General features: G+C 41.7%; 1 protein-coding gene across 5 annotated transcripts in view; it reads right to left on the bottom strand.

Annotated features, from left to right (window-relative positions):
• usp34 (ubiquitin specific peptidase 34) overlaps nt 1-25270 on the bottom strand; it is a 109342-nt gene that overhangs the window by 17536 nt on the left and 66536 nt on the right. For all 5 annotated transcript variants that reach the window (XM_036000977.1, XM_036000979.1, XM_036000978.1 and 2 more), the window contains 23 exons: nt 23806-24110; nt 22036-22199; nt 21853-21918; nt 21081-21227; nt 20167-20223; nt 19131-19208; nt 17437-17531; nt 15628-15800; nt 15345-15495; nt 14045-14123; nt 13902-13955; nt 13709-13804; nt 13550-13614; nt 12510-12585; nt 12138-12185; nt 11977-12042; nt 10108-10188; nt 6974-7059; nt 4451-4619; nt 4249-4323; nt 2967-3118; nt 2716-2869; nt 482-526 (listed from right to left, as the gene is read on the bottom strand). In XM_036000977.1, coding sequence (XP_035856870.1) covers nt 482-526; nt 2716-2869; nt 2967-3118; nt 4249-4323; nt 4451-4619; nt 6974-7059; nt 10108-10188; nt 11977-12042; nt 12138-12185; nt 12510-12585; nt 13550-13614; nt 13709-13804; nt 13902-13955; nt 14045-14123; nt 15345-15495; nt 15628-15800; nt 17437-17531; nt 19131-19208; nt 20167-20223; nt 21081-21227; nt 21853-21918; nt 22036-22199; nt 23806-24110 — 2482 coding nt within the window. The remainder of the gene's footprint in view (nt 1-481; nt 527-2715; nt 2870-2966; nt 3119-4248; nt 4324-4450; nt 4620-6973; nt 7060-10107; nt 10189-11976; nt 12043-12137; nt 12186-12509; nt 12586-13549; nt 13615-13708; nt 13805-13901; nt 13956-14044; nt 14124-15344; nt 15496-15627; nt 15801-17436; nt 17532-19130; nt 19209-20166; nt 20224-21080; nt 21228-21852; nt 21919-22035; nt 22200-23805; nt 24111-25270) is intronic.

Here is a 25270-nt window from a genome sequence, read left to right as displayed (position 1 = left end):
CGTTTAGAGGTGAAGATATCTGTGATTGTAACGTTATAGTATCAAGAGTCTGCAGTTTGAGCACAAATAAATGCTGCAGCTCCTCAAAACCACCGGAGATATCCTGTCTTGTTTCCCCGGCTGCTGAGTGGAGTGACGGGGGCTAGAGCTCCGGAGACTCCAGCCCTGTCTCCTCCCTCCCCGAAGCAGGAAAGCTAACATTAAGCTACTGTAATATATTTATTGAGTTTCCTTCTAGCGAAATACTCAGTGAATTTAATACCCTGTGGGAAAAAGTGAAGAATATGTCTAGGGCTTTTATTGTGAAAGGTAAGAACGGAAAGAAAGTCTCTGGTGGGGCTGTTGCATTCAGATCTTAGATGATCTAGTGTCAGACTTCGTATGATGACAGATGGATTTAAAACAACAAATATATCTGCATGGCTCTATGCTGTGTTTTTGTTGTGTTTTTATGAATTCAGCTGATGAGTAACCCGCTCACCTCAGGAGTCAGCTTGGCGATGGAGGTGAAGAGCATCGACACAATCTGTAGTCAGGAGGAGAGTTACACATTCAGTATTAGAACAATCACATGTACTGCTTGATGCAAATACTGCTCTTTGTGCAGTTTAAAAAATCGGACATTTAAAAGTTGATGTTTTAAAATGCCAAAACATTTCCTACAGTCAAACTCTGTTGGAAGTTCAAGAGAAACATATCTGTATACTTTTATCAGGCAGAAAATACAGAAACACATCCAGAAGTAAACATAAATACACTGCAAAGATACAAGTTAACTGGTCAGAGCAGATTTTTCTATTCACACACAGTTTTCATTTAAAAGTTATCCTTGAGAAGGATAACAATACATCCATTACCTCTTTTGCTTTTATAAATATATATCATCAGATATTAGGGCTGCGTATTGGCAAGAATCTGGCGATACGATACGTATCACGATACATGGGTCACGATTCAATATATTGCAATATATTTTGATACTGTGCGTAAGGAGATATATTGGGATTTTTTTTATTATAATTTTAGAAAAACTAATATTTAAAAGAAGTTTACTTTAAGTAAACAATTCAGTACACAGAAAATCAAACTGCCAGTTTGGGATTGTGGTTCCCAGGTTCTTAGTGAGCTAATGTTTATATGCTAAAGTAGGTCAAAGTTCAGCCATAGCTACATTGTTAGCTTCTAGCAAAAAAGTCAGGCCATGCTAGGCACTGCTAGGCACTGCTAGGCACTGTTAGGCGAGGACAATAGTGGTGTGTCTCAGCACAGCCATCTAACGGTAGTAAACACAACATAAACGTGAATCACTGTCTTGCATGAATATTTTTGAACGTCAAGTGTATAGATTTTTTTCTTACACCCCTATTAGCCACATCTACAGAGATCAGTTTGATATGTTTGGTGTGTTTGAATAAAGGCCTGGCAGTAAGTCGGTTAATGTAGAGAACGGGGGTCAGACATACAAATCCGGCCCGCCAAAGGATCCAATCGGGCCCATTGGATGACTTTGCAAAGTGTGAAAATGACAGAAGTAATTCATTTCCTCTTCTTTTTTTTTCTTAAATAAAATGCCCTCCTATTCCTATCTGTCCCCTGGGGGGGTTGTGCTATCCTAATAAAAGTAGCAGACTCTGTACGCTATTATAAGATGCCAAGTGCTGACATACAGGCCTCGTGACACAACACTGTCAGGCGTAGGCTACTTCATGCAGGAGCCGCTGGAAAAGTGGACACAGAGGCTCTTGTTATCCAAGAAAATAATGGAACGCCAGTGAGCTTGGTGGGTTCACAGCACCTTTCAGTGCTCAGGGAATATTAACGATCAGATTCATCGTGTTGAAGAATACAAGAACTTGCAGGGAAGGGAGAATGAGAAGAGGTATTCACTGATGGCAGGTTTGAGGAAACATCAGTCTGTTATTAGCCGTAGCTGAGAGGTTCTTGATGCCGCTGTTTAAGGGACACGCCGACTTATTGGGACTTTAGCTTATTCACCGTATCCCCCAGAGTTAGATAAGTCCATACATACCCTTCTCATCTCCGTGCATGTCGTAACTCTGTCTGACGCCCCCACCGCCTAACTTAGCACAGATCCTGGAGGTAACCGGCTCCATCTAGCCTACTGCTCCCAATAAGTGACAAAAAATAACACCAACATGTTCCTATTTACATGTTGTGATTTGTATAGTCACAGCGTGTACAAATAACAAGGTCACATGAGACACAGCCATCTTCTAACCGTATACATACTGGGAACTATATTCTCAGAAGGAGTAGCACTGCTACTTCTGCTACTTGGGCGGAGTGATTATTACTCCTACTCTGAGCGAACTCCAGGCTTATCTAACTCTGGGGGATACGGTGAATAAGCTAGTCCCAATAAGTCGGCGTGTTCCTTTAAAGGTAACAACCGTATTGCTAACGAAATAGCATCGGCATCAAGGTCATAAATCGAAAGTGGTGAATTTGTGAAAACATGATAAATGTTGCAGAAATCGTGCACCCCGACAAGCGACTGGCTTTTGCCAGCATCAGCCTGACGAGAATTTGGACCCTTCTGTTAGTGGTCTTACTGGTCCCGCTCACTTGAGATCAAATTTGGCTTTGGTAAACTAAAATGTGTTAGACAGCCCTGGGGTAGAGGTTATAATTGAAATCTGATGAAAACATCCCCATCGTGTCATGTTCTGTGTGTCCTGTATGTGATAAACCTACATGCTCGGCCAGGCGGTTGTTATAGCGACAGAGGCTGAAGATGAGGTTGCAGGTCTGCCTGATGTTGATGCCGTCTCTGATGTGCTGGAAGAGGAAGGGGAAGCCTTTCCCTCCGGTCAGTGCCGCCATGTCGCTCTGAGACAGAGTCAGATGCCTGGAGAGCGGGGGGAGAGAAACGGCATCGTGTGAACCCGCGCGGCGTTAAAAACAGAATATCGGCTTGATCGTTATCTACGAACGTGAGGTCGTACCGCTCGGAGCGAGACTGCTCCACCAGCAGAGCGATGAGGGCGATCATCTTCTCCAGAGCTGCAGGGCGATACTTCTCCTCCGCCAGGGACAGGATGTCTTCCTCCTCGTCCTCCTCCTCTCCCTCCTCCTCCGACAGCACCTCCACCTGAGGCTGAGACAGAACACGCCACATTTACTCTCCTCCTTCTTCGGATCACGTTACATCGTATCTACAGGGTAAGATTTGCCGGGGGGAATGCGCGGGATTTCCCCATTTCTGGTCTACATATCCCCGACTCTGCTAAATTGATTTTTTTATCCCCAGTGGGGACAAAATGTATCTCCCCCTCAAAGTGACCAATGCTGCTTCACCAATAGACCATATAGTATATACTAGAGGGCTGCATTGGGATTGGGTCCCGCCGGGTCCCGCGGGACCCAACGCAAATCTCGCGGGAGCGGGCGGTTTTAACTTTGCTGCGGGCGGGAGCGGGCGGCTAAAAAAAACACTGCGGGATCGGGATGTAGCCTGGAACCCCCCCCACGCCAGCAGAAACCATAGATATACATATATACTGACTGAGTATATACTGTATAGGCCATTTATGAGCAGACACCAGCGTGTCTGAGCCTCCCAGGACGGGGGAGCTCCGAGCCAAGGCTCCGTCCACCGTCCGCTCGCTCCCTCATCCTCGGCTCCTTCCTCCCCCTCTCTCCCTATCCTTCTGCTCCTTCCTCCCCTAACCTCCCTCTAACAGCAGCAAGCACCTGCCTTCTTTGCCTTCATCTTCTCCCTATTAACCTATAAAATCACGTGTTTTCTCATGCGGGACGGCACAACGTCAATGCATCTCTATTATTGTGCAGGCATAAATTCTCAGAGTTTTGCGGGTGCGGGCGGGAGTGGACGTACACATTGCGGGAGCGGGCGGGAGTGTAACACACATGTTGCGGGTGCGGGCGGTAATGGTCAGAAATTCGCCGGGAGCGGGCGGGAGCGGGATGAAGAAAACAGTCCCGCCTTGGGCTCTAGTATATACCTAAAATAGAAGTATTTTACACTAACGTGAACTGTCTATAGTGAATTAAGTCTATTAAGTGAATGATGTGAATACTTCTTCCAACGCTGATCATTAATCTGCCAAAGGGCTGCAGACTTCATTATCACATATAACAAGAAAGAAAGCCAATACATAAAAGCAACATGTAACAACTCAGATAGAAACCAATACAAAAATATTACAGTAAATACATACAGTGAGTTGTGAAACATAAATAAAAGGAATCGGTGTGTAAACTTACATTCTCGGGGCCTTTGGTTCCCATGTAGAAGTGCACCATGATGGAAATAGCTTGTAGTGACAACAAGAACTGACTCTGGAGACACAAACAGACGACAGCTGCTTTAAAAAAAAATATCACTTCAAATATAATATAAATAAATAACAAAAACAAACATCTTTCAGACTATAAATTCAGCGTAGTAGTAGCGGTTCAGACCGACCTCCTCCTCGCCCATCTTGGCGAACTCGTAGAGAAAGGCGAAGTACTCCGTCAGGTGTTTGCTGTGGGGCTTGACGCCGTGCTCCATGATGGACAGCAGCGTCTTAACGAAGCGAGTGACGCAGGAGCGGCTGCCGATGTCCTCCACCGGACCGTCCATGTCGTCGGAGCTGACGCGCCAAGAGAAAGCAAAGATGTTTTTTAAAGATTCTTTCTTTCTGGCTTTTTGTGGCCTTTATTTTAGAGGGCAGCTGAAGACGGGAAACAGAGAGGGGGGGGGGGGGGGGGGGAGAGAAAGAGAAAGAGGGGGGAATGGCATGCAGCGAAGGGCCGCAGGTGGGACTCAAACCCCTGGGCCGCTACGGTAAGGACCGAGCCTTGGTACATGGGGCACACGCTCAACCAGGTGAGCTACCAGGGTGCCCCCATAGAGTTTATTTAAAAAAAAAATCAGATTCATTCATTTTCATTCATGTATTGGCCCAGTAGGTTAACACAAACAATGAATATTTGTTGTAAGCACATACTTTGAATGTGCTTACATTGAAGAGACATACAGCTAAAAATAAGGGCAACAAATCTAGATAGAACTATTATGTTCATCCAAGTAGGTAAAGAAATAGATGTGTGTAAAAATATTCATGAAAAAGTGTTTCTGTACAATAATACAAAAGTGCAAAGAGTGCTGGAATACATATTAAATGATTACTGGGGTAGATTACTTTATATACATGAAGTAGGTTGATATGTACACATGTAAATCACAAGTTGTATCACGATACATTATTATAAAGATTGTTGGGACAGCAATACGACGGGGGTGGGGGGGCCTGTGACCGATACGAGACGATATCATTTAACACAATAAGATTTACATCAACTCACAAAAAGGTATTCATGATTTAACAGTCTGATTACTGACCTCATACATCTATTTAAATGAAAAACAAACAAGAATAAATATAAAGTGGGAATTTGAAAATAAAGGCGCTTTTTAAAGATGTATCTGCATGTCATGTGTGCGTGCATGTATTTTTGTATGTGCGTTTTGTTTGTGTGTGCGTGTTTTTGTTTGTGTTTTTTGTGTTATCGTGTGTTTGTGTGTGTATTTTTTTGTGTGTGTGTCTGTGTTTTTGTTTGTGTGTATTTTTGTGTGTGTGCTTTTTGTTTGTGTGTGTTTTTGTGTTATCGTGTGTTTGTGTGTTTTTTGTGTTATTGTGTGTGTGTTTTTTGTTTGTGTGTGTTTGTTTGTGTGTGCGTGTTTTTGTGTGTGTTTTGTGTTATCGTGTGTTTGTGTATTTTTTGTGTGTGTGTGTTTGTGTGTGCGTGTTTTTGTTTGTGTTTTTTGTGTTATTGTGTGTTTTTTGTTTGTGTGTGTGTGTGTGTGTTTGTGTGTGCGTGTTTTTTTGTCTGTGTGTTTTTTGTGTTATTGTGTATGTGTTATTGTGTGTGTGTGGGTGTGCGTGTTTTGTGTTATTGTGTATGTGTTATTGTGTGTGTGGTTTTTGTGTGTGTGTGTGTGTGTGTCAGTGATGTGGAGCCTCAGATCTTTCTCAGAGCCCAGAGTGACCGAGACACTGAGTGACACGCGGCTCCTGTTCTGATCTCTGTCGCCACCTGATTCCACAGACACAACACTGTCTATTTGTGCTGCATACCTCCAATGGCACAGTTACATTTAGTCACTAAATCCAACAGGTTGAGGAGTACCTGAACCTTATAAGTATGGAAAAAGCAGCTTCTTTATTGTTATATCCAGATGGGGATGGAAAAGGATTACGGGCAACAATAAGGTCATTCCTTGACTCACAACCCACCTTCCTCCCTTCATAATTATAAAAATGTCGTTGCTGGACCTAGTACCCCAGTCTTGGTTCCATCATATCCCTTTACGTTTAAGAATATTCTACTTAGAAAGAAGGTTGCGTTGGAACAATGTATGTGTGTACAGTATGTGTTGATGTCAAAACACCTCCATGTATGTGTTCCCGTGGTCACGTTTCAGACGGAAACACAGGCATGAAATTATGTAAACACTGTAATCCCCCACCCTCGTATTTCATATGTTCGTCCTGTCACTTATTTGTAGTTATGTTGGTATGTCTTTGTACCGTGTGTTTGCCTTTTCTGTTTTTCTGTTTGTCCGGGAAAATCTTTAATAAAATTAAAAAAATTAAAAATAAAACAAAATAAAAATCAGATGGGCTACTTTTGTTGTTCCAAGCAATTGTAAATTAAAGTTCTTTCAAATGTACTTCTTTGGGCTGGGGAAGGAATGCTGTAAAGAGTCGTGGCTTCTTTTAAAGATTGGATTCAAATTTAAATTAAATTTAAATTAAAATGTTTCAAGATCTGGTAGAACTTTCTTAAAAATGAAAATATAACACGAGTTAAAAAGTCAACAAACAAAATGAAAGCAGTTTGTGCGTTTTGGGATTTCCTTCCAGAGTAAGAACAAACAAAACAAAACGAGAGCAAAACGAACGGTCAGAGCTGCAAATGCGACCAATCAGGTGTGACATACCCGTCCTCCATGCCGGGCTGCAGGTAGAGGTGAGCGTGGACCGGACGCAGCCTCTGGATGACATGAATACACAACCTCTGGAACATCTGGCCGGACAGAAGCAGAAGATACAGTATGAAGAGGGAACTTTAATCACTTTAGTCATTAGATATGCGTGGGGTGGGGGTGGGGGGGTGGGGGGGGGTGCAAACTAGGAACAGGTTAGAGCACAGGTGTCAAACTCAAGGCCCGTGGGCCAAATCCAGCCCCTCGCAAATTTTGATCCGGCCCACATATCAATTTAGGTTCACAATACATTTTGGCCCGCCTACATGTGCGCCAAACCAAAAAGACGAGAAACGGTTTTCAAACTGTAATTATGGGACGATTTTGGCAGATTTGCCGACTTTGAGACCCAAAGATTTTCACACAACCAGTGAGTTTGCATATTCAGGCCTGTAAAACAGGTTGTTGTGAGTCGGCTGTGTAGTATCCTGCTTTAAAAAAATATAATCAAAATTCATTGTTTTGCTGTTTGGCTAAGGAACGTTTGTTATGTGGACCAAACTATAAGTGAGAAAGCTATATGAGACATGCAACAATACAGTCAAAAATATGTCACTTTTTCCAGTAAATAAAAGCATGTCAATAAACTAAACATGTCTGGCCTGTTATGATTTTCAATTTCCATGTGTGGCCTTTAGTGAAATTGAGTTTGACACCCCTGGGTTAGAGGAAGGAAAACCGATCCGGCTGCGGCAGAGGTCCGCCAACCAAGAGCCGGGTTCTGTCCCAGGTTTCTGCCTGTTAAAAGGAAGTTTTTGCGCTTTCGCAACTAAATGCTGCACAACACAGACTTTTTTTAATAGTCATCTCGATATCAACTGGCGCAACAAATGCATCGCAAAAGACTGCGACATATCGCGAAAGACACTCAAAAGATTTTTGTGTTAGTTGAAAGAAAATAGCAGTAGAAAACTGCACTTTAAAATGTAACTGTCACTTACTGGTGCCTTTTATACTCAATTCAAGGTTCAGTTTGTTAAACAAAAGAACGTTGGAAATGATTTCCATTCATTTCTTTTAAATTCAACAAGCAGTTTGTTGTATTTTAGCAGAATACTGAAAGCAGCAGAACTGAGTACACTTTAATATCTTGTTTATTTATCGCAAGTAATATCTTTATCAAGATATCTAACAACGTTATCGCATATTCTCCTCATATCGTACAGCCCCAGGGCTTAATTTGAGCCGGAACACTCCGGAACATGTTCTGGCACCTCCGACGTTGGATCCGGAACCTTTTTTATTGGATCCGGCACCTCCTGTGTCACTATGAAAAATTAGTCGCCTAAATGAAAAAAATAAACTACTGTTTGTGTAGTGTTCAATGTTGTTATCTGTCTTGTTAGTCTTGATTCCCCATTGGAGTTCCACAAAAGTCTTGTGTTTGCATTTTCAATGCGTTTTGAGGTGAATTTTCAGGGTAAGACAGAGGGGGGAGAGGGACGGAGGGAGGGGAGGCACTTCAACAGCGCGGCGCTGCACTCCAAGTGACACAAGCGCTTGTGCTGGTTGAGGATAAAAATGTCAAAAAGACAACAAAGTTTGCTTAACTTTTTCGAATACGCCGACTGGCCAAGTTGGATCCCAAACGAGCAAAAATCGTTTCTGCCGATGAAGAATGTAGAGACCACGGTGGGTTTCATGTTTTAATTGTCCGATGGATAGTTGCTGCTTTTGAAAACGATGGTTGCAGTGTATTTTTAATTTTTTTTTACATTTCGCACCGATGCAGTGCACGTTCTGAAATAAAAATAAACATTGCCCTGATGTACACACAGCGTTGTTTAGGCTTTTTTAGTCAGAGTCAGAGAAGCTACGTAGGCAGGTGTAATTTTTGTTTTGGTTCCGTTACCTCCAAGCCCCGTTTTGAGTCGCCGGATCCACCCCTCTGCGCTCTGGGACCTCCCACTTTACAAATTAAGCACTGTGCAGCCCTAATAGGAAAACACTGACAGGTGACACTTTATCGCAACATACATACTTTTACTTCACTAAGGTTTTGAATGCGGCACTTTTACTTGTAGTGGAGTATTTTCAGTGTGGTATTAGTTACTAATAGTACGGAGTACTTTTACTGCAGTAAAGGATCTGAATACTTTTTTCAACAATGCTAAACATGATTCAAATGAACTAATATGAGAGGGAATTAACTTTGGCTGAACTGTAGTAACACAACCAGATTTAATATTCAACAACGTTATCGCATATTTTCCTCATATTGTGCGGATAACTTGTGTTATGATTTCGACACTAGAAATAAACGTATTAGGTAGTGCTGTCAGTTAAACGTGTTATTAACGGCGTTAACACAAACCCATTTTAACGGCGTACATTTTTTTTAATCGCGAGATTAACGTTCTTTTTGGCCTAGCAAACTTTGTAGTTTTTTCACATGCTGTTGCAAGAACTAGTAATGTTAGAAAAACTACAACACCACACCGGATCTAGCTAGACCGGAAACAAAACAGGCACGCCGCACACACTTGTTTGTGCTTGCGAGCCGGCCAAAGAGTAGTAGGCTAACGTTACGTTTTGAGTGGATGGCGAGCGTGAGACGCCGAAATGGATGCCAATAAGATTCTGAATGGAAAGTTTACTTTTAAAAAGTTGCCAAATGGTTCCATTGACAAGACCAAAGTGATCTGTGTGTGTTTAGTCGTTGTGAACTGAGCTATCATCGCAGCACGTCCAGTCAGAAATACCACTTGATGGCCAAGCACACAGCTGATGCCAATTCTCCGCCCCCTCGTCAAAGCCGTTACATTGGGTGAGAGATTATTTGCGCCAAGTGTGAATGACTGCTCCAAGTGAGAATGTTAGTGTGAAATTGAACACTACAGTATATGCCAATGTTGTTTTCAATAAAAAGACATTTGCACAAAGCAAGCCGACCCACTTTTCCATGTTGATAAGAGCATTAAAATGAGAAAAAAAAATAATGGGACAAAAAGAAATCGAGGGACATTTAGAATAGATAAAAATGTGCGATTAATTGCGACATTAACGCGATTAATCGTGATTAAATATTTTAATCGTTTGACAGCACTAGTATTCGGTAACAATGATGTTATATCAGATAAATAACTCACTTGTCTGACTATCTGATTGGGGCACTTTATGAGGATCTGCATCGGCCACCAGTTGTCATCAGCCATCCGATCCAAAAACCACTGAAACAGAGGGAAAGGGACATTAAAAAAAACCATACACTAAATATGAAGTGTACCGAAACAACAACAACCAGTTATTACATAGGGCTGGGGATAGTTTATTCTGCATCATATGAAACTAGAAGATGTTAGGAGTCACTCTACTGCTGTGGATTCAGCCATTTATGACAAAGACAAAAAGCTTGTGATTCAAAGCACACAGAAAGAACAATACAGGGAAGAGTGAACTGATCAAGGGGAGCTTGTATTTCCTGTTTAACACAGCTTCATTTCTAAGTGCTTTGTTAACACCTTGTTCAAAACAAAATGACGTAAAAAAAATACAACAAGTAATCAATGTTGTAATAATGACATAGCAACTAATCACAGGGGCCCGCTTATGACTAAAAAAGAAAAGGTGTGATCAGGGAAATGTGTTTGTACGTGGGAGTATACAGTAAGGAGTCCATTGGTACCAACTCTGTCATGGTAGCTTGTTGGGAAGGGGGTGAAAAAAACACCCCAAAAAAATATAGGCTACATTTTGGGGGATAAACTGGCATGGCCATTTTAAAAGGCATCCCTTGACCTCTGACCTCGAGTTATCTGAATTAATGTCACTAAACACTCACTGACTGTAGAGGCTGTAGACAGTGTTTCTTCTATGTTGATTTTGTAGTGGTGGCCCGCCATGGCAAAATTTCTGCCGCCACGGTATCAGAAATAGGGCAGACGCACAATGTAGTCGCGGTTGCCTTTTAAATGATCCTGCCGACATAATGCACCCCCCCGTTGGCTGCCGCTCACATTGCAATTTAACAACAAGTAGAACTATTCAGAGGTAACTGGGCCCGTCCAGTTTAACAACAAGTAGAACTATTCAGAGGTGATTGGGCCCGTCCAGTTTAACAACAAGTAGAACTATTCAGAGGTGATTGGGCCCGTCCAGTTTAACAAGTAGAACTATTCAGAGGTTATTGGGCCCGTCCAGTTTAACAACAAGTAGAACTATTCAGAGGTTATTGGGCCCGTCCAGTTTAACAAGTAGAACTATTCAGAGGTGATTGGGCCCGTCCAGTTTAACAACAAGTAGAACTATTCAGAGGTGATTGGACCTGTCCAGTTTAACAACAAGTAGAACTATTCAGAGGTTATTGGGCCCGTCCAGTTTAACAACAAGTAGAACTATTCAGAGGTTATTGGGCCCGTCCAGTTTAACAACAAGTAGAACTATTCAGAGGTGATTGGACCCGTCCAGTTTAACTCCACATACTGTTGTGTTGATGTAGTTTATTGTCAAAACGTTCGCTTTCTTCCGAGTCGACTATTAAACGAACAGCTCGACCAAAAAATGCCGGTGGGTCCGTTCTAATTGGACATTGTTCAACTTGTCAGTTCTGTCAGCTCATCGTCCTGATATCAAACATCTGCAAACATTAAAACGGTAAGTGAGTCAGTGTAATATTTCATTCTAAACTTTTTTGGTTTTGGTTTCCCTATGAAGAATTTCTCTGCTAAAAAAAATCCTAAAGGAAACACTGGTAGAGTTGCACTTTAATGTGCGTTCATGTTAAATAAAAAGTGCATTAATGTAACTGCGTTGGGGTCAATTCCTAAAGAAGCAGGTTAGAGGGAACCTTGTACAATTGTCGAATCTCTTTCATATCCATGCTAAATTGGTTTTGCAACGGAAATATCCCAAACCGACATTGAATTGAAAACGTAATCTAAATCGGGACTTTGTGAATCAGAATCAAATGGGAAAATCAGTGGCAATAGGCATCCCTTTTGTAAAAGCTGTGATCAAACCTCGCAGGCAGCCTGGCTGTTGTTGAACTGTTTGGTGAGGAGTTCGATCCACTGCAGCATGGTGGGCTGGAGGGGACAGAGCAGGAGGGAAACACATCAGTCCGTTTGTCTTCCAGCAGTTCAAAATCAAATGTCCCGACACTAAGGTGAGTGTGCTTTACCTTCTCCTTGGAGTGAATGAAAGTCTCGAGGACAAAGGATGTGCTGAGCTGCAAAGGAAATAACATTTACAGTAAAGAAATTAACATTTTGTTTTCGTATCTTAATTGAAGGTGTTACATACATAAATTATAATAGTAACTTGATCGATCAGTAAATGTTGTGTTACGTTATGTTATGGGGTTGTGTGGTTGCATTTTGAAAAACACTTTGATTTAGTGTCAAAGAAGAAACATTTGAGTTTTTCTTAATTATCATAAAGTGTTTACATAATAGACAATGTTTAATTGTCAAAATAAAATCCTGCAACCTTCTTTTACTGTAAAAACTGACATTAAAGACGAAATAAAATGCTTGACTGTTTTATTCCTCACCTTAGCGGTCATGAGGGAGACGGCTTTAGGGTCTGGTAGAGTGCTGGGAATGCTGCTGCAGAGCTGCCACATAAATCTGGGAAAAAATAATGGGGAGAGTTGGACATAAAAACATCAATATCCCTTTAATTAAGGGACTTAAAGGGTAACCACCGTTATTTTTCAAACTTGACCCTATTTTCCTTTTCATAGTTTTATTTTGTTTCTGCTGACTTTGAATGAAGTGTATTTTATGATGCTAAAATTATGTTTATTTACATGGAGTCTGGTGGGTTTAGCAAACGCAATTTCGTGGATGTTTTTTATGTTTAAAAAAGGATCTTACTCTTTAACATAAAGGTTGAGCTCCTTAGAAATCCTTTCCATAATGTTGTCAGACACTTAGAACAATAATCTGAGTCTGTCTTAACAAGCACTTTTGTGAAGGTAAATACAAGCTGGACAATTGCCCGATTAACTTTCATTGTAGCTTGCAATCTCACTTAATACTGGACCAATGTCAAAGATTGTTGTTCCCATCAGTCACTTAGACAAAAAAATATAGGAAAATAGAGTTGGAAAAAAATCACATGGACTATGGTCATGTGATTTATAACCAGTCATGCCTATGGTACACATTGTATTTTATTTGAACATGAAATCCTGTTAAAAAAAATGGAAAGTTATGGCATCAGAGGTGTGGCCTATAACTGGATAAAAAAACTATATTGAAAACAGGAGTCAGTTTGTTCAAATGGGTAATCACCAGTCAGTGAGCCTTAGTATTTCCTGTGGCGTTCCACAGGGGTCAGTTTTAGGCCCAAAACTGTTTATCTCATAGCTCATGCCTATGCTACACATCATTGTATTTTATTTGAACGTGTTGCGTGGTTTTCTCTCCAAGAGAGACGTGATACTTACTGGTATGTCTTTATCTATAAGGCTCTTATTGGAAAGGTTGAAAAAAACAGTAGTTACCCTTTAAATGCAAGTAATAAAATGGGTGAGAAGTCATTAGTTCATCCTGTCAAAACAAACGTTTTCTAAGGTTTGATACTTACCCAAAGTAGGTGTGTTCAAATATATTTTTATCCTGGAGGAACTGCATGTTGTCATGCCAAATCCACTGAAAGAAACAGGCATGTTAAAGTAACATTTAAAAAACGTAAATATAAATGTACTTTGCATAATTCAAACTTTAAAAAGTAGACCCTCAGTACCTCCAGCAGATCAGGAGAGACGTCAAAACTAAAGTCCTTCCCGTTCTCCTCCTCCAGCTCCACCCTCTTGTAGAAGAGCATGTAGGCACTGTGTGTCTGCAAGTTCAATCAACACTTCACCGTTACCTTCTGGTTCACACGCGTGGTGACGAAAAACAGAATGGGATTCATAAAAAAAAAAAAAGATCTTTACCTTCTCAAAAGAGAAATCCATGAACTTGTCCGTGACGGAGTCGTAGGTTTTAGTCTGAAAGAAGAAACTAATGTCAGCGAAATCCAAAAGCGACAGATAACCTTTATGTTTTTTTTAATTTTCCTTCTGACTGCAGCTCGTACCGTCATTTCTCCCCCGAAGCACTCGGAGGCCAGCTGGGCCGAGTCGAAGGGCTTCACCTCGGCATCGTTGAACAGGTACCTGCAAAGCCAAGTAGCGTCGTTGTCATTATATTGAGGGGTCAGACAACAATAGAATGACATTTGGGAAGCAGTTCCCTGAGGCATGAAAACACAAAAACAGTAGACAGACGTGTGTTTTCTTTAAGATTATTTTTTTGGGGCTTTTTCCCTTTATTTCAGATTGACAGTGGATAGACAGGAAAGGTGGGAGATTATTTTTAAACTGCGTTATCATATTATTTTAGTGAGGATTCATAAATATCTACAAATAACTAATGTTAGGGAAATCTGTTTATGTTTTGTTACGCGTTTCTGGATTTATTTATTTTTAAATATATCGGCCGATATATCGGAATATCCGATTTTTAAATCACATATTTGTATCGATATCGGCCTTAAAAATCCTTTATCGGTCAGGCTCTACTTAAAACTAATCATTACTTCCACTTTAACCTCTTAAACTAGCTTGTTGGGAAGGGGGCTAAATAATGCTCCTAAGGGTAAGCTAAATTTTGGCGAGGGAAAATCTGGCACGGCCATTTATAAAAGCCTCAAGATATCTAAGTAAAATTGGGTTATATTGGCACCCATGACTCTCGCCTATAAGCTAACCCCCTTGCAATTTTCTCATACAGTACAAATATGTTATTTCCGGCCTATTCTAAAATGGTATATTTCAATATTTCTACATACTGGGGTCCCTAAACAGTCTTGGGTCCGACTGTAAAAGCCAGACTCTTGTGGATCCAATGAGCCCAATCTTATTCATATGTGATGTGATGATGGTAGTTCCCAAAGTAGCCATACATATTATATATATATATATATATATATATATATATATATATATATATATATATATATATATATATATATATATATATATAGCAGACCATTTTTTTTAAACTTGACCTCACTGTATAAAATGACCTGTTGTTACCTCGAGGATAATCACAGTCTCATGAAACCAAAACTAGAGACCTGGGGCATTCAGAAGTTGTAACGCTTTCCTAGGTATCTGGACAATAACGGGGTTTCTAAGCAGTTTCAAGAACAGTAGGGATTGACAGATACTGGTTTTTCGGCCAGGGCCAATAATCGGTCTATCCCTACAGAACAGAACTGTTGACCTGCTATCTCACCCTAAAGATGCTCTGTAACCCCTCTAAAAAATAAATAGAAAGGGGTCTCCAGTATGGAAGGGATGGAGTGGAAGAGGTTAGCATGCTTCTGCGCTCACCACTTGTTGTTCTTGTAGGCATGTGGGTTGACGATGTCTCTGATGAAGCTGTAGTAATGACCGCCGTCTGCTGTGCCCGTGTGCACCGTGACGCCGATGAGGTCATACTCGTAGCTATCCGTGACTTTTGCCTCGCCCTCTTCCCGAAAACCTGCAGCACAAACATTACAGTATATATACCACGCATGTTCTCTCATGACGTAAAACACAGACTTTCAGGAACTTGAAAGGAATTTGTTGTCGTTTGTTGTCGTTTGTTGTGTTTTGTGGCGTTTGGACGGACCCTCTTTGCGCTCCCCTTTGCCCATGAGGAAGTCCTCGGTGTAGGGCGTCATGTCGAGGCGCAGCGGGAAGGAGAAGTGGGTGTTCACCTTCTCCTTCATCATCGTCACCATGTTGAAGGTGTACCTCATTGTGTTGAAACTCAGGATCCGTGGCAGCTTTTTGAAACACGCCCTGTGGGAGGAGAGACAAAACAGGGTGTGAGATAAATTAAAGGATTTCACTCACGGATTTAAATTGTGAAAATGCAACGGTGCATATTTCTACAAGAGGTTTTAAAGCCCAGCTCAGACCAAAGATTCACGACGAGACAAAACCGTTTTAGAACGTTGCAGCGGTCTGAAGTGGCCCGTTTCAGCTCAACTCAAGTCAGCTGATGGTGCAACTCAGCTGGTGGAGTCTCCAGAGGCTGGTTTTAGAACGTAAGAGATGTCTCCTGTTCCAACAGCCAACAGAGAAGTCAGCTGGTCGAGTCTCCAGAGGCTGGTTTTAGAACGTAAGAGATGTCTCCTGTTTCTACAGCCAATAGAGAAGTCAGCTGGTGGAGTCTCCAGAGGCTGGTTTTAGAACGTAAGAGATGTCTCCTGTTCCAACAGCCAACAGAGAAGTCAGCTGGTGGAGTCTCCAGAGGCTGGTTTTAGAACGTAAGAGACGTCTCCTGTTCCAACAGCCAATAGAGAAGTCAGCTGGTGGAGTCTCCAGAGGCTGGTTTTAGAACGTAAGAGATGTCTCCTGTTCCAACAGCCAACAGAGAAGTCAGCTGGTGGAGTCTCCAGAGGCTGGTTTTAGAACGTAAGAGATGTCTCCTGTTCCAACAGCCAATAGAGAAGTCAGCTGGTGGAGTCTCCAGAGGCTGGTTTTAGAACGTAAGAGACGTCTCCTGTTCCAACAGCCAATAGAGAAGTCAGCTGGTCAAGTCTCCAGAGGCTGGTTTTAGAACGTAAGAGACGTCTCCTGTTCCAACAGCCAATAGAGAAGTCAGCTGAGACAACTGGTCAAGTCAGCTACAAACTATAGAAATGGGTATGTATGAAAGATTAACTTGTATTTGAACTATTTTACCATCTTATTAACCAGTGCCGTATTAACGCCTCCCTCGTGAGTGATGTAGCCTATTTCATCTTTTTATTACTGTTTGTTACTGCTTTGCATGGTTGAACGGTGCAAGAAGATGGCTTGGGTCTGTGTTGCTTGGCTGTGTTTTGATGCTTGCATGGCTTCTTATACTAAAAAGGGATACTGTTGATGTGTAACTGTGCTAATGTCTTGCTGCTTCCTGTAGCTCTGCATGGCTTACTGAGAAAGCTTATTTGTTGCTCTAGCTGTCTGTGTGGTGTCTTGTTGACTTCTGTCTGTATAGTTTAACCTGTACTAATGTCTGTTTCCTGTTGCTCTGGTCTAAAATCATCTGGCCAAAGGACTACAGTTGAAAATTAGCCGGCTGGCTAACACTGGCACATTTACAGAAATGTTAATTAATGTGTGTTGTCCTTTATAAAATAAAGAATAAGAATAAGAAATAAAATGATCCATAATCCCTTTGATTTTTAGGTAACAAACGGCAAGGATTTGGGCGGTAGCATTACGAGCGTCCGCGAGCACGGTATGTGGTGGAGCGAGCTAGAGACATTTTCTCCGTTTCATCTCTACTAGAAATGCATCTGTAGCAAGCGTCTCACTACCACTATCTCTCAATCATATTTATTTAGACAGGCAACAAATGATATATCCATCATCCATTCATCTTTGGTCTGAACTGGGCTTTAGAGTTTTCTTTAACGTGCTGCTTTAACTAAACGGATGCACGGACCTTTTCTCTGCGCGGACCTTCTTGCCACACTGGGAGCAGGTGTACATGTTGTCGCCCTCCAGAGTGTCTTTGATCGTCACCTCGTCCAGAGATTCCTGGATAAAGACAACAACGGCAGAAAGATGTTCCCAGTGTCAGTGTCTTTCCTTCTTCTATCTGAAGTTTCTGGATTAATATTCCTGCTGCATTCAGGTGCATGACTTAGACTTAGAAAACTTTAATGTCCCCGAAAGGCAATTTGTTGTACAGTACAGGTATATTGACACATAATCAACGACACAAACACTGAACCAGACATCTACAGCGCTATTTATCTAACACATAACATACACACATCAGTAAATAGAATACAGTAAAAGGAGTATATTGCACAATATCATAAATAAATAAAACTACTGGACATTAGCCTACTTCACATCTATTTCTTCAGTCACATCCCTCCCTACATCTTATTTAATTGGGTTATTGCCATGGGAATGAATGAGTTTTTTGCTTGGTTGGTTCTGACATTAGGGTATCTATATCTACGACCAGAATAGAAGGGAGCGGCTTGAACTCCTCTGAAAGTGGATGGGTTGTATCCATGCCTTCTGTGCCAATCTGGTCAGATATAGTTGGTACAGGTCTACCTGTTGCCTACCAATGATTTTTCCACAGGTTTTAACAATCTTCCCCAATTTGTTCCTATGGCTACTTTTTGAATGTCCATACCAGCATACAAAACAATAGGAGAGAATACTCTCGATAAAAGGACTCAAAATCTTGTTGTCAACATTAAAATAATTAAGTTTCCTAAGAAAATACAAACGTTGTTGGCCCTTTTTAAAAACGGCATCAGCACACTGATCCCAGGATAATTTATGGTCAATGATGAGACCTAGATATTTGTCCTCCGTCACCAGCTCTATCTCCTCTCCTTTTATCAGAGTCGGAGTGGGTGAGGGAGCCCCACGTCTAAAATCCAAGACCAATTCTTTGGAACCTCTGCGTCGAGGCATAAGCCTCTCAGTACATGTGCGCCTGCTCTACCCACTGAGCAAACCCGGCCACAGAACCACGTATCTCTAAAAACTTTTAACGGTGTCAGAAAAACAGCCCTGTTTTCAGCTTTGTGACGATGCGTTTTCCAGCTGATCCGAGAGGCTTTTTAACTTCGACATCAACACATCTGGAGACACGTGGTTTTCACTGGACAGGAAGGGGATGAAAAACTTGAATCTGCCTCAGTTTTGAAGCACTGTTGTGTGTATTTCCGTGATGCTGTCCCAGTGTCTCCAGCATTGATCCCACCAGAGGGACAATGTCTCACAGAAACAGACTGGATTCTCTGTAGCAACGCTCAAATTGAGTCAGATCATCGTCCCGGAGGACTTCTGACACAGAGTGTAGCTTGCAGACGAATTTCCTACTTTAACAATAAAGTGATCATCGGACTCAGTGGACGGGAACACAACTCCAAATAAATTATAATGTTGCTTTGTGTCAAGTGGGTGTGTAAATCTGTCATTTGAAAACTAAGGCTGTCAGACAAATGTAGTGGAGTATAAAGTACAATGTTTACCTTTGAGATGTACTGGAGTACAAGTATGAACTAGCCAGCTATAAAAAATGGAATTACTCAAGTAGAGTACCGCAAATGTGTACCTAAGTATGGTACTTGAGTAATTGTAGTAACATGTGTTTTGTGTACTCACGTAGATGTTCTTCATGTCCGCCACTTGACATCTGACGGTGTAGAACTCCTCTGCAGTCTGACTGACGTGGTCACAGTCCTGCAGGACAGACAGCACAAAGCGTCACTCAAACTGTTAAAATACGAGGTTAACTTTGTAAATCTTGAATTAAACTACCGTGACGTCACAGACTAAGATCCGTAAAAGTTGGTTCATTTGTATAAAGTGAACATCGACTTCTAGTCTCCTGTTTGACTTTGTTTGTTTTTCTCAATATATTCAGACTTTTTTTCTTTAAATATTTTGAATTCTTTTTCTCAAAATATTTTGAATTTTTTTCCTCAAAATATTTCGAATTTTTTTCTCAAAATATTTTGAATTTTTTTCCTCAAAATATTTCGAATTCCTTTCCTCAAAATATTTCGAATCTTTTTCTCAAAATATTTTGAATTTTTTTCTCAAAATATTTCAATTTTCTTTCCTCAAAATATTTCGAATTTCTTTCTCAAAATATTTCAAATTTTTTTCCTAAAAATATTTTCAATTCCTTTCCTCACAATATTTCGAATTCCTTTCCTCAAAATATTTCGACTTTTCATCTTAATATATTCCGACTTTTTTCTTCAAATATTCCGACTTTTCCCCCCAAAATATAACATGGATTAAACTAATTTTGAAAAATGCATTCTGAAGACACAAATAATGTACTTCATGTATAGTATACAATGAAATTTGATATGATTTATTATCAAGTTCTTAAAAAAACCAACAACCCTATATTCAACATAAGAGCACCAGCAATATTCTTTATTATCAGTGATTAAAACATAATAAAATAAATAGAATTGTACTTTATTTAAAAACAATTATATGCGTCAGAAATACTTTAAAGGGGAAATAAAGAAAAAAAAAACAAAGACCAAAAGATAAAAATCAAATTAAAGCTAAGGAGATGTGCTTGGAGCTTTATCGTCCTCAGAATATTTGAGATCAAAATTCTGGGGAAACATCTTCTATATTCCTTATTAAGAAATCAAATGTATGCCCTCAAACTCACCAGAGAGACCACATTGTTGGTGATGACACCTCCAAACAAAGTCTTCACCGTGTTTTTCTGTGAGAAGAAATAAGACACATTCATTAGTAACATTTTAATTCAAAATTTCACTTAAATTATTATTGATGCTGTTAAATACGTAAACATAAATCTGCAATTTCTGCTTTCATTCCTTAAATCTGAAGCATGTAAGTCCCTTAGGTAAAGGGATTTTGATGTTTTTATGACCAACCCCTTTCATTATTGGGTCACTCTGTTATTCTTACAAAGCGTTCAGAAAGATTATGGAAAAAAGAAATTCTAATCGTCCAAAGTTTGACATTTTAAATCTATGTAAAATGTTTGTGGAGTTGTAAAATAAGTGTTTTATTGGTCTGACGTGGACGCGCGCGTGCGTGTGTGTGTGTGGTGTGTGTGTGTAGTTGTATGTGTGTGCGGTGTGTGTGTGTGTTTGTGGTCTGTATGTGTGGTGTGTGTAGTCTGTGGTGTGTGTGAAGTTGTGTGGTGTGTGTGTGTGTGTGTGTGTGTGTGTGTGTGTGTGTGTGTGTGGTGTATATATGTGTGTGTGTGTGTGTGTGTGTGTGGTGTGGTGTGGTGTGTGAAGTTTTGTGGTCTGTGTGTGTGTGTGAAGTTTTGTGGTCTGTGTGTGTGTGTGTGTGTGTGTGTCTGTGTGTGTCTGTGGTGTATATATGTGTGTGTGGTGTGTGTGTAGTGGTGTGTGAAGTTTTGTGGTGTGTGTGTGTGTGTGTGTGTGTGTGTGTGTGTGAAGTTGTGTGGTCTGTGTGTGGTGTGGTGTGTGTGTGTGAAGTTGTGTGGTGTGTGTGAAGTTGTGTGGTGTGTGTGTGTGTGTGTGTGTGTGTGTGTGTGTGTGTGTGTGTGTGTGTGTGTGTGTGTGTGTGCGCGCGCGTGCGTACCAGCTCCTGGGACATCTCCTCTATCTTGGTGATGAGGTCGGTGAAGAACTCAGTCATGTCCTTCTGCTCCCCGGTGTTCAGAGGCTGTTTGTCCATGGTGTAGGTTTTACAGAACGGCCGGGGGTTGTACGCTTTCCTCTCGCTCTCCTGAACACACAGACGGGCAGGAAAAGGCAAGTTTATATCATGTATCAAACATCAGACTGTCTGCAGAGTGTCTGTCACACACTACAAATGTGTGTTTCTCACAACTACAAAAGGTACTAAACTTTAAATTATTAACTTTTTTTATTTAAAGCTGGGGTAGGCAGGTTTATTATTGCGTCATTGTAATTCAAGTGGTCTGAGAGAAAACTACACTTCTGCATCTTCTCTGGGCTCTGTTTTCAGGCTTTAGAAAGTCTAGACCGTGACGGGAGACGTCTGCCAATCACACGTCATTTCAGAAAGAGGGCGTTCCTATTGGCTGTTCTACAGATGCAAATGCATGTCCCTTGAGATGGTGAAAGCCTCATTCAATGGCAGAACATTCTTTGTTGCGTTAGCTACAACTGCCTACACTGCAATGCAAGCCCGCAAAAAAAGGAAGACGGAGCCTGACTGTTTTAACGTACAAACGTTTGACATCAGGTTGCTCTGTTACAAATCTACAAAATGATGATCACATTAATGCTTGCTTTTTTTACTTACTTGTGTTCTCTGTGGTGTTATTCTTAAATCTAAAGGAGAGCGTGATTATGACGACAGTTGGAGGTATAAATGTAAAACTCACCATGAGATACGTGAACATCTTCTGCAGTTCCAGCAGCGTGGTCTTGTGTTTGATATCCTCAGCATACTACATGCACAAACGGACACAAACGGATACATCGTATGAAAATCTACACTCAGTTTCCAGTTGAAATGATGCTCTCCTGGGGGTGCTCTGCCCTCTTTTGTCTTGCGGGGTACAGACCTTGGCGGTGAAGACCGCCTGGCGGGCCTCAGGGATCATGTAGAGCTGCTGGATGGTGGAGGCCAGGTAACAGGTGGCTCCCAGGTTAGTCAGACCCACGAAGCGGCACTCGGCCCGGACGTCGTCGTGGGGCCAGTAGTCCCACTTGTACGGGGCGTGAGAGGCTGAGGGAAGAAGATCAGAAGGAAGTTTTTAATGTCGTTATGTCCCTGTAAAACCCGTCAATAATTCTGACATTAACTCATAAAAAGTGTCACGTGAAGGAGCTTGTTTGCACAGATCATGGATGTATAATAAAGCCTGGATACACGGTTCGAGGCATAGGCCGGTTTATTCCTATCAGAGTTGCGCACGAAGCCATCATGGAGCCAAAAATTCCCCGGATGATCGCCGCTGCTTCCGCATTGTGCGGCCCGTAGAGCAGGCGCACTAGAGGCCTCTGCCGGCCGAGACGGCTACTTCCGGTTTAGCGCTCTGGCCAACTTAAATGGGGATTTAATCATTTAAACGTGCGGCTCTTCTAGACTTTCCAAATGTTAACGGACCGAATAGATCAAATTCTGTTAGCGAAACGAGTCATTTCGCGGCGGTTGTGATGCTCAAAAAGAATGTCCCAGTGTCTCCAGCATTATTCCCACCAGAGGGACAATGTCTCTCGGAAACAGACTGGATTCTCTTTAGCAACGCTCAAATTGAGTCAGATCATCGTCCCAGAGGACTTCTGACACAGAGTGTAGCTTGCAGACCAGTTTCCTACTTTAACAATCAAGTGAACATCAGACTCGGTGGACGGGAACACGACTGTGGCTTTGTGTCATGTGGGTGTGTACATTGTAAATGTGTGCTAACATGTTACCCACAACAACGTTAGAAGCTGGAGTTATGGTGTCGCGTGTTGTGTGATATTCCAAAATATCCGCATTAATTATTGGTAAAATCAATCAGCATTTGGATGCAGTATTAGGGTTTCTGAATGCATTGTTGAATGTTGAATATATGCCGTGAATGCGTGACCGACAATTATGGTCTACTGTGTGTTACAATAACACATTTACTGCATTCTTTCCCAAACTCTCTTCAGTATAGATTAAGGAAATCCAAATGCTCCTGGTCGTTTGTTGAGGAGAAAAATTAATAAAACGTTCATTAAATACTTTGGCTAGAAAACAGCCGGCAGTGGAGGCACTTTAGAGAGGCCATGACTGTTCTTCCATAAAACATTTTAATAAGTCTGTTAGGGGCTGAAAGTAACTTTTTTTCTCGATTAATGGATTAGTTGTTTGGCCTATAAAACGTCAGAAAAATATAAAAAATGTGAATCGGGGTTTCCCAAAAAGTCCAAGATGACGTCCTCAAATGTCTTGTTTTGTCCACAAAGTAAAGATATTCAGTTCACGGTCACAGAAGAGAGAAGAAACTAGAACAATATTCACATTTAATAAGCTGGAATCAGAGAATCTTTACCTTTTTTTCCATAAAATAACGACTCAGTCCGATTGATCGATTATCAAAATAGCTGATGCATAATGTAATAGTTGATGACTAGTCAATTCATCTTTGCAGCTCTACTTAGTCAATTAAAAACTATCAAAGTAAGCAAAAAAGTATTTTAAATGGCCGAGGTTAAGCAATATTTCCGACATAAAAGATGTTCATTTTTGAAAGTTGGAAACCTGGTTTATTGTTTTTTTGCGTGCGGCTAGCTTTCAGTTTTCTTGGAGCAGAGAAAGGTCTGCTCTACAAATGTAGTCAAGTAGCCGTGGTCCTCACCTTGCATGTGCTGCGACATGACCCAGTTGTGGAGCAGCCGGTAGTTCTCCACGGAGCCCTTCACCGTCTCCACCAGCAGGTCGTAGGCGGCGGCGCGGGCCGCGTGGGACTTGCATTTGGGCTGAGCGCGGTCGGCCAGGCTGGGCAGGAGGAAGAGCAGGTTGTGGACGTCGCGCAGGAACTCCTGCCCCTCGCGGGAGAACTTGAAGGGAGGCTTGTGTTTGAGGACGCTGGTGGCGAGACGCAGGAGGCCCGTCAGCCCGTCGTCCTCGATCGCGCCGTCCTGCTGGTCAAGGATCTCCCGGCTGGAGGGGGGGGGGGAGAGGAACACTGGAGGTCACGGGCGGGGGTCGGTGTTACACTTCCACACTGAACAACACGCTCTACACTTTACTACGAGTCTTAATGGCTGATTTCTGCTTCTGCGGAGGCTCCACGCACAGCGTTCGCCGTAACCTACGTAAGTGGCCTGAAGTTTATCCTTGTGCGTTGGTGTGTGTGTGTGTGTCAATCTCTTTAAGAGTATAGCAGGGCCGGCAGTGTCTCCACTGTTCTTTCTGATCACGGTGGGAAATCTGGAGCAGGAAAGGTTAACCCTCTCCTTCATTTCATGTTGTTAATGGAGAAGGAGAACCAGGAAATGAGTCGGGGGAATTGCAAAACAGGTCAGGGGTAAGGCTAACCAAATTTTAAAACTGCCCTGATCACCCACTCTTTGGGGAGTTTAATCTGCTCCCCTCAGGTCGTTTTAGGCGACCTATGTTAAGAACTAGATGTGCCAGGGATTCTTTTATTCCTGTGGCTATTAGGAACCTGTCAGGAATTCACTTGATTGACATCTCTTGACATTTTTATACAGCATGTGATTAATTATTTATTCCTGTCCATGTTCATTATGACAGATTTACCTGTGTACTGTCCAATTGGATTCTGTCATTGGTTTTGGGGGAAGGAGTGTCTCCACTGATGTGTTGATGTGTGTCCTGTGTTGTGTTTATAATGTTGTTGGCATCTGGTGGTGCTTTTTTCTGTGTTTTAGACATCCTGCTGCACACTAAATTTCCTTTTCTAAGGATAAATAAAGTGGAAATTGAACTTGAACGCTACCAAGCCACCGCCGGGCGACGCGCATTGCCGAAATGCGCATTTACATTTTTTAATAGTAGTCAGGCTACGGCGTAGGGTCCGTGTCTTCACGTACCTACGTAGATTAGCCATGGCGTCGATTAAACGCAGAAGCATAAATCGGCCTTTAGGTGTATGTCTTTGTTCATGATAAAAAACTCAACCGGGCGCCTTTATTCAGAGTGTGTCCCAGTGTCTCCAGCATTGATCCCACCAGAGGAACAATGTCTCACAGAAACAGACTGGATTCTCTGTAGCAACGCTCAAATTGAGTCAGATCATCGTCCCGGAGGACTTCTGACACAGAGTGTAGCTTGCAGACCAGTTTCCTGGGAACCTT

Source organism: Sander lucioperca, chromosome 4 (genome assembly GCF_008315115.2).
Source record: "Sander lucioperca isolate FBNREF2018 chromosome 4, SLUC_FBN_1.2, whole genome shotgun sequence".
NCBI lineage: Eukaryota > Metazoa > Chordata > Actinopteri > Perciformes > Percidae > Sander > Sander lucioperca.
The sequence above is the reverse complement of the archived record's forward strand: the minus strand, read 5'-3'. Positions and strand labels throughout refer to the sequence as shown.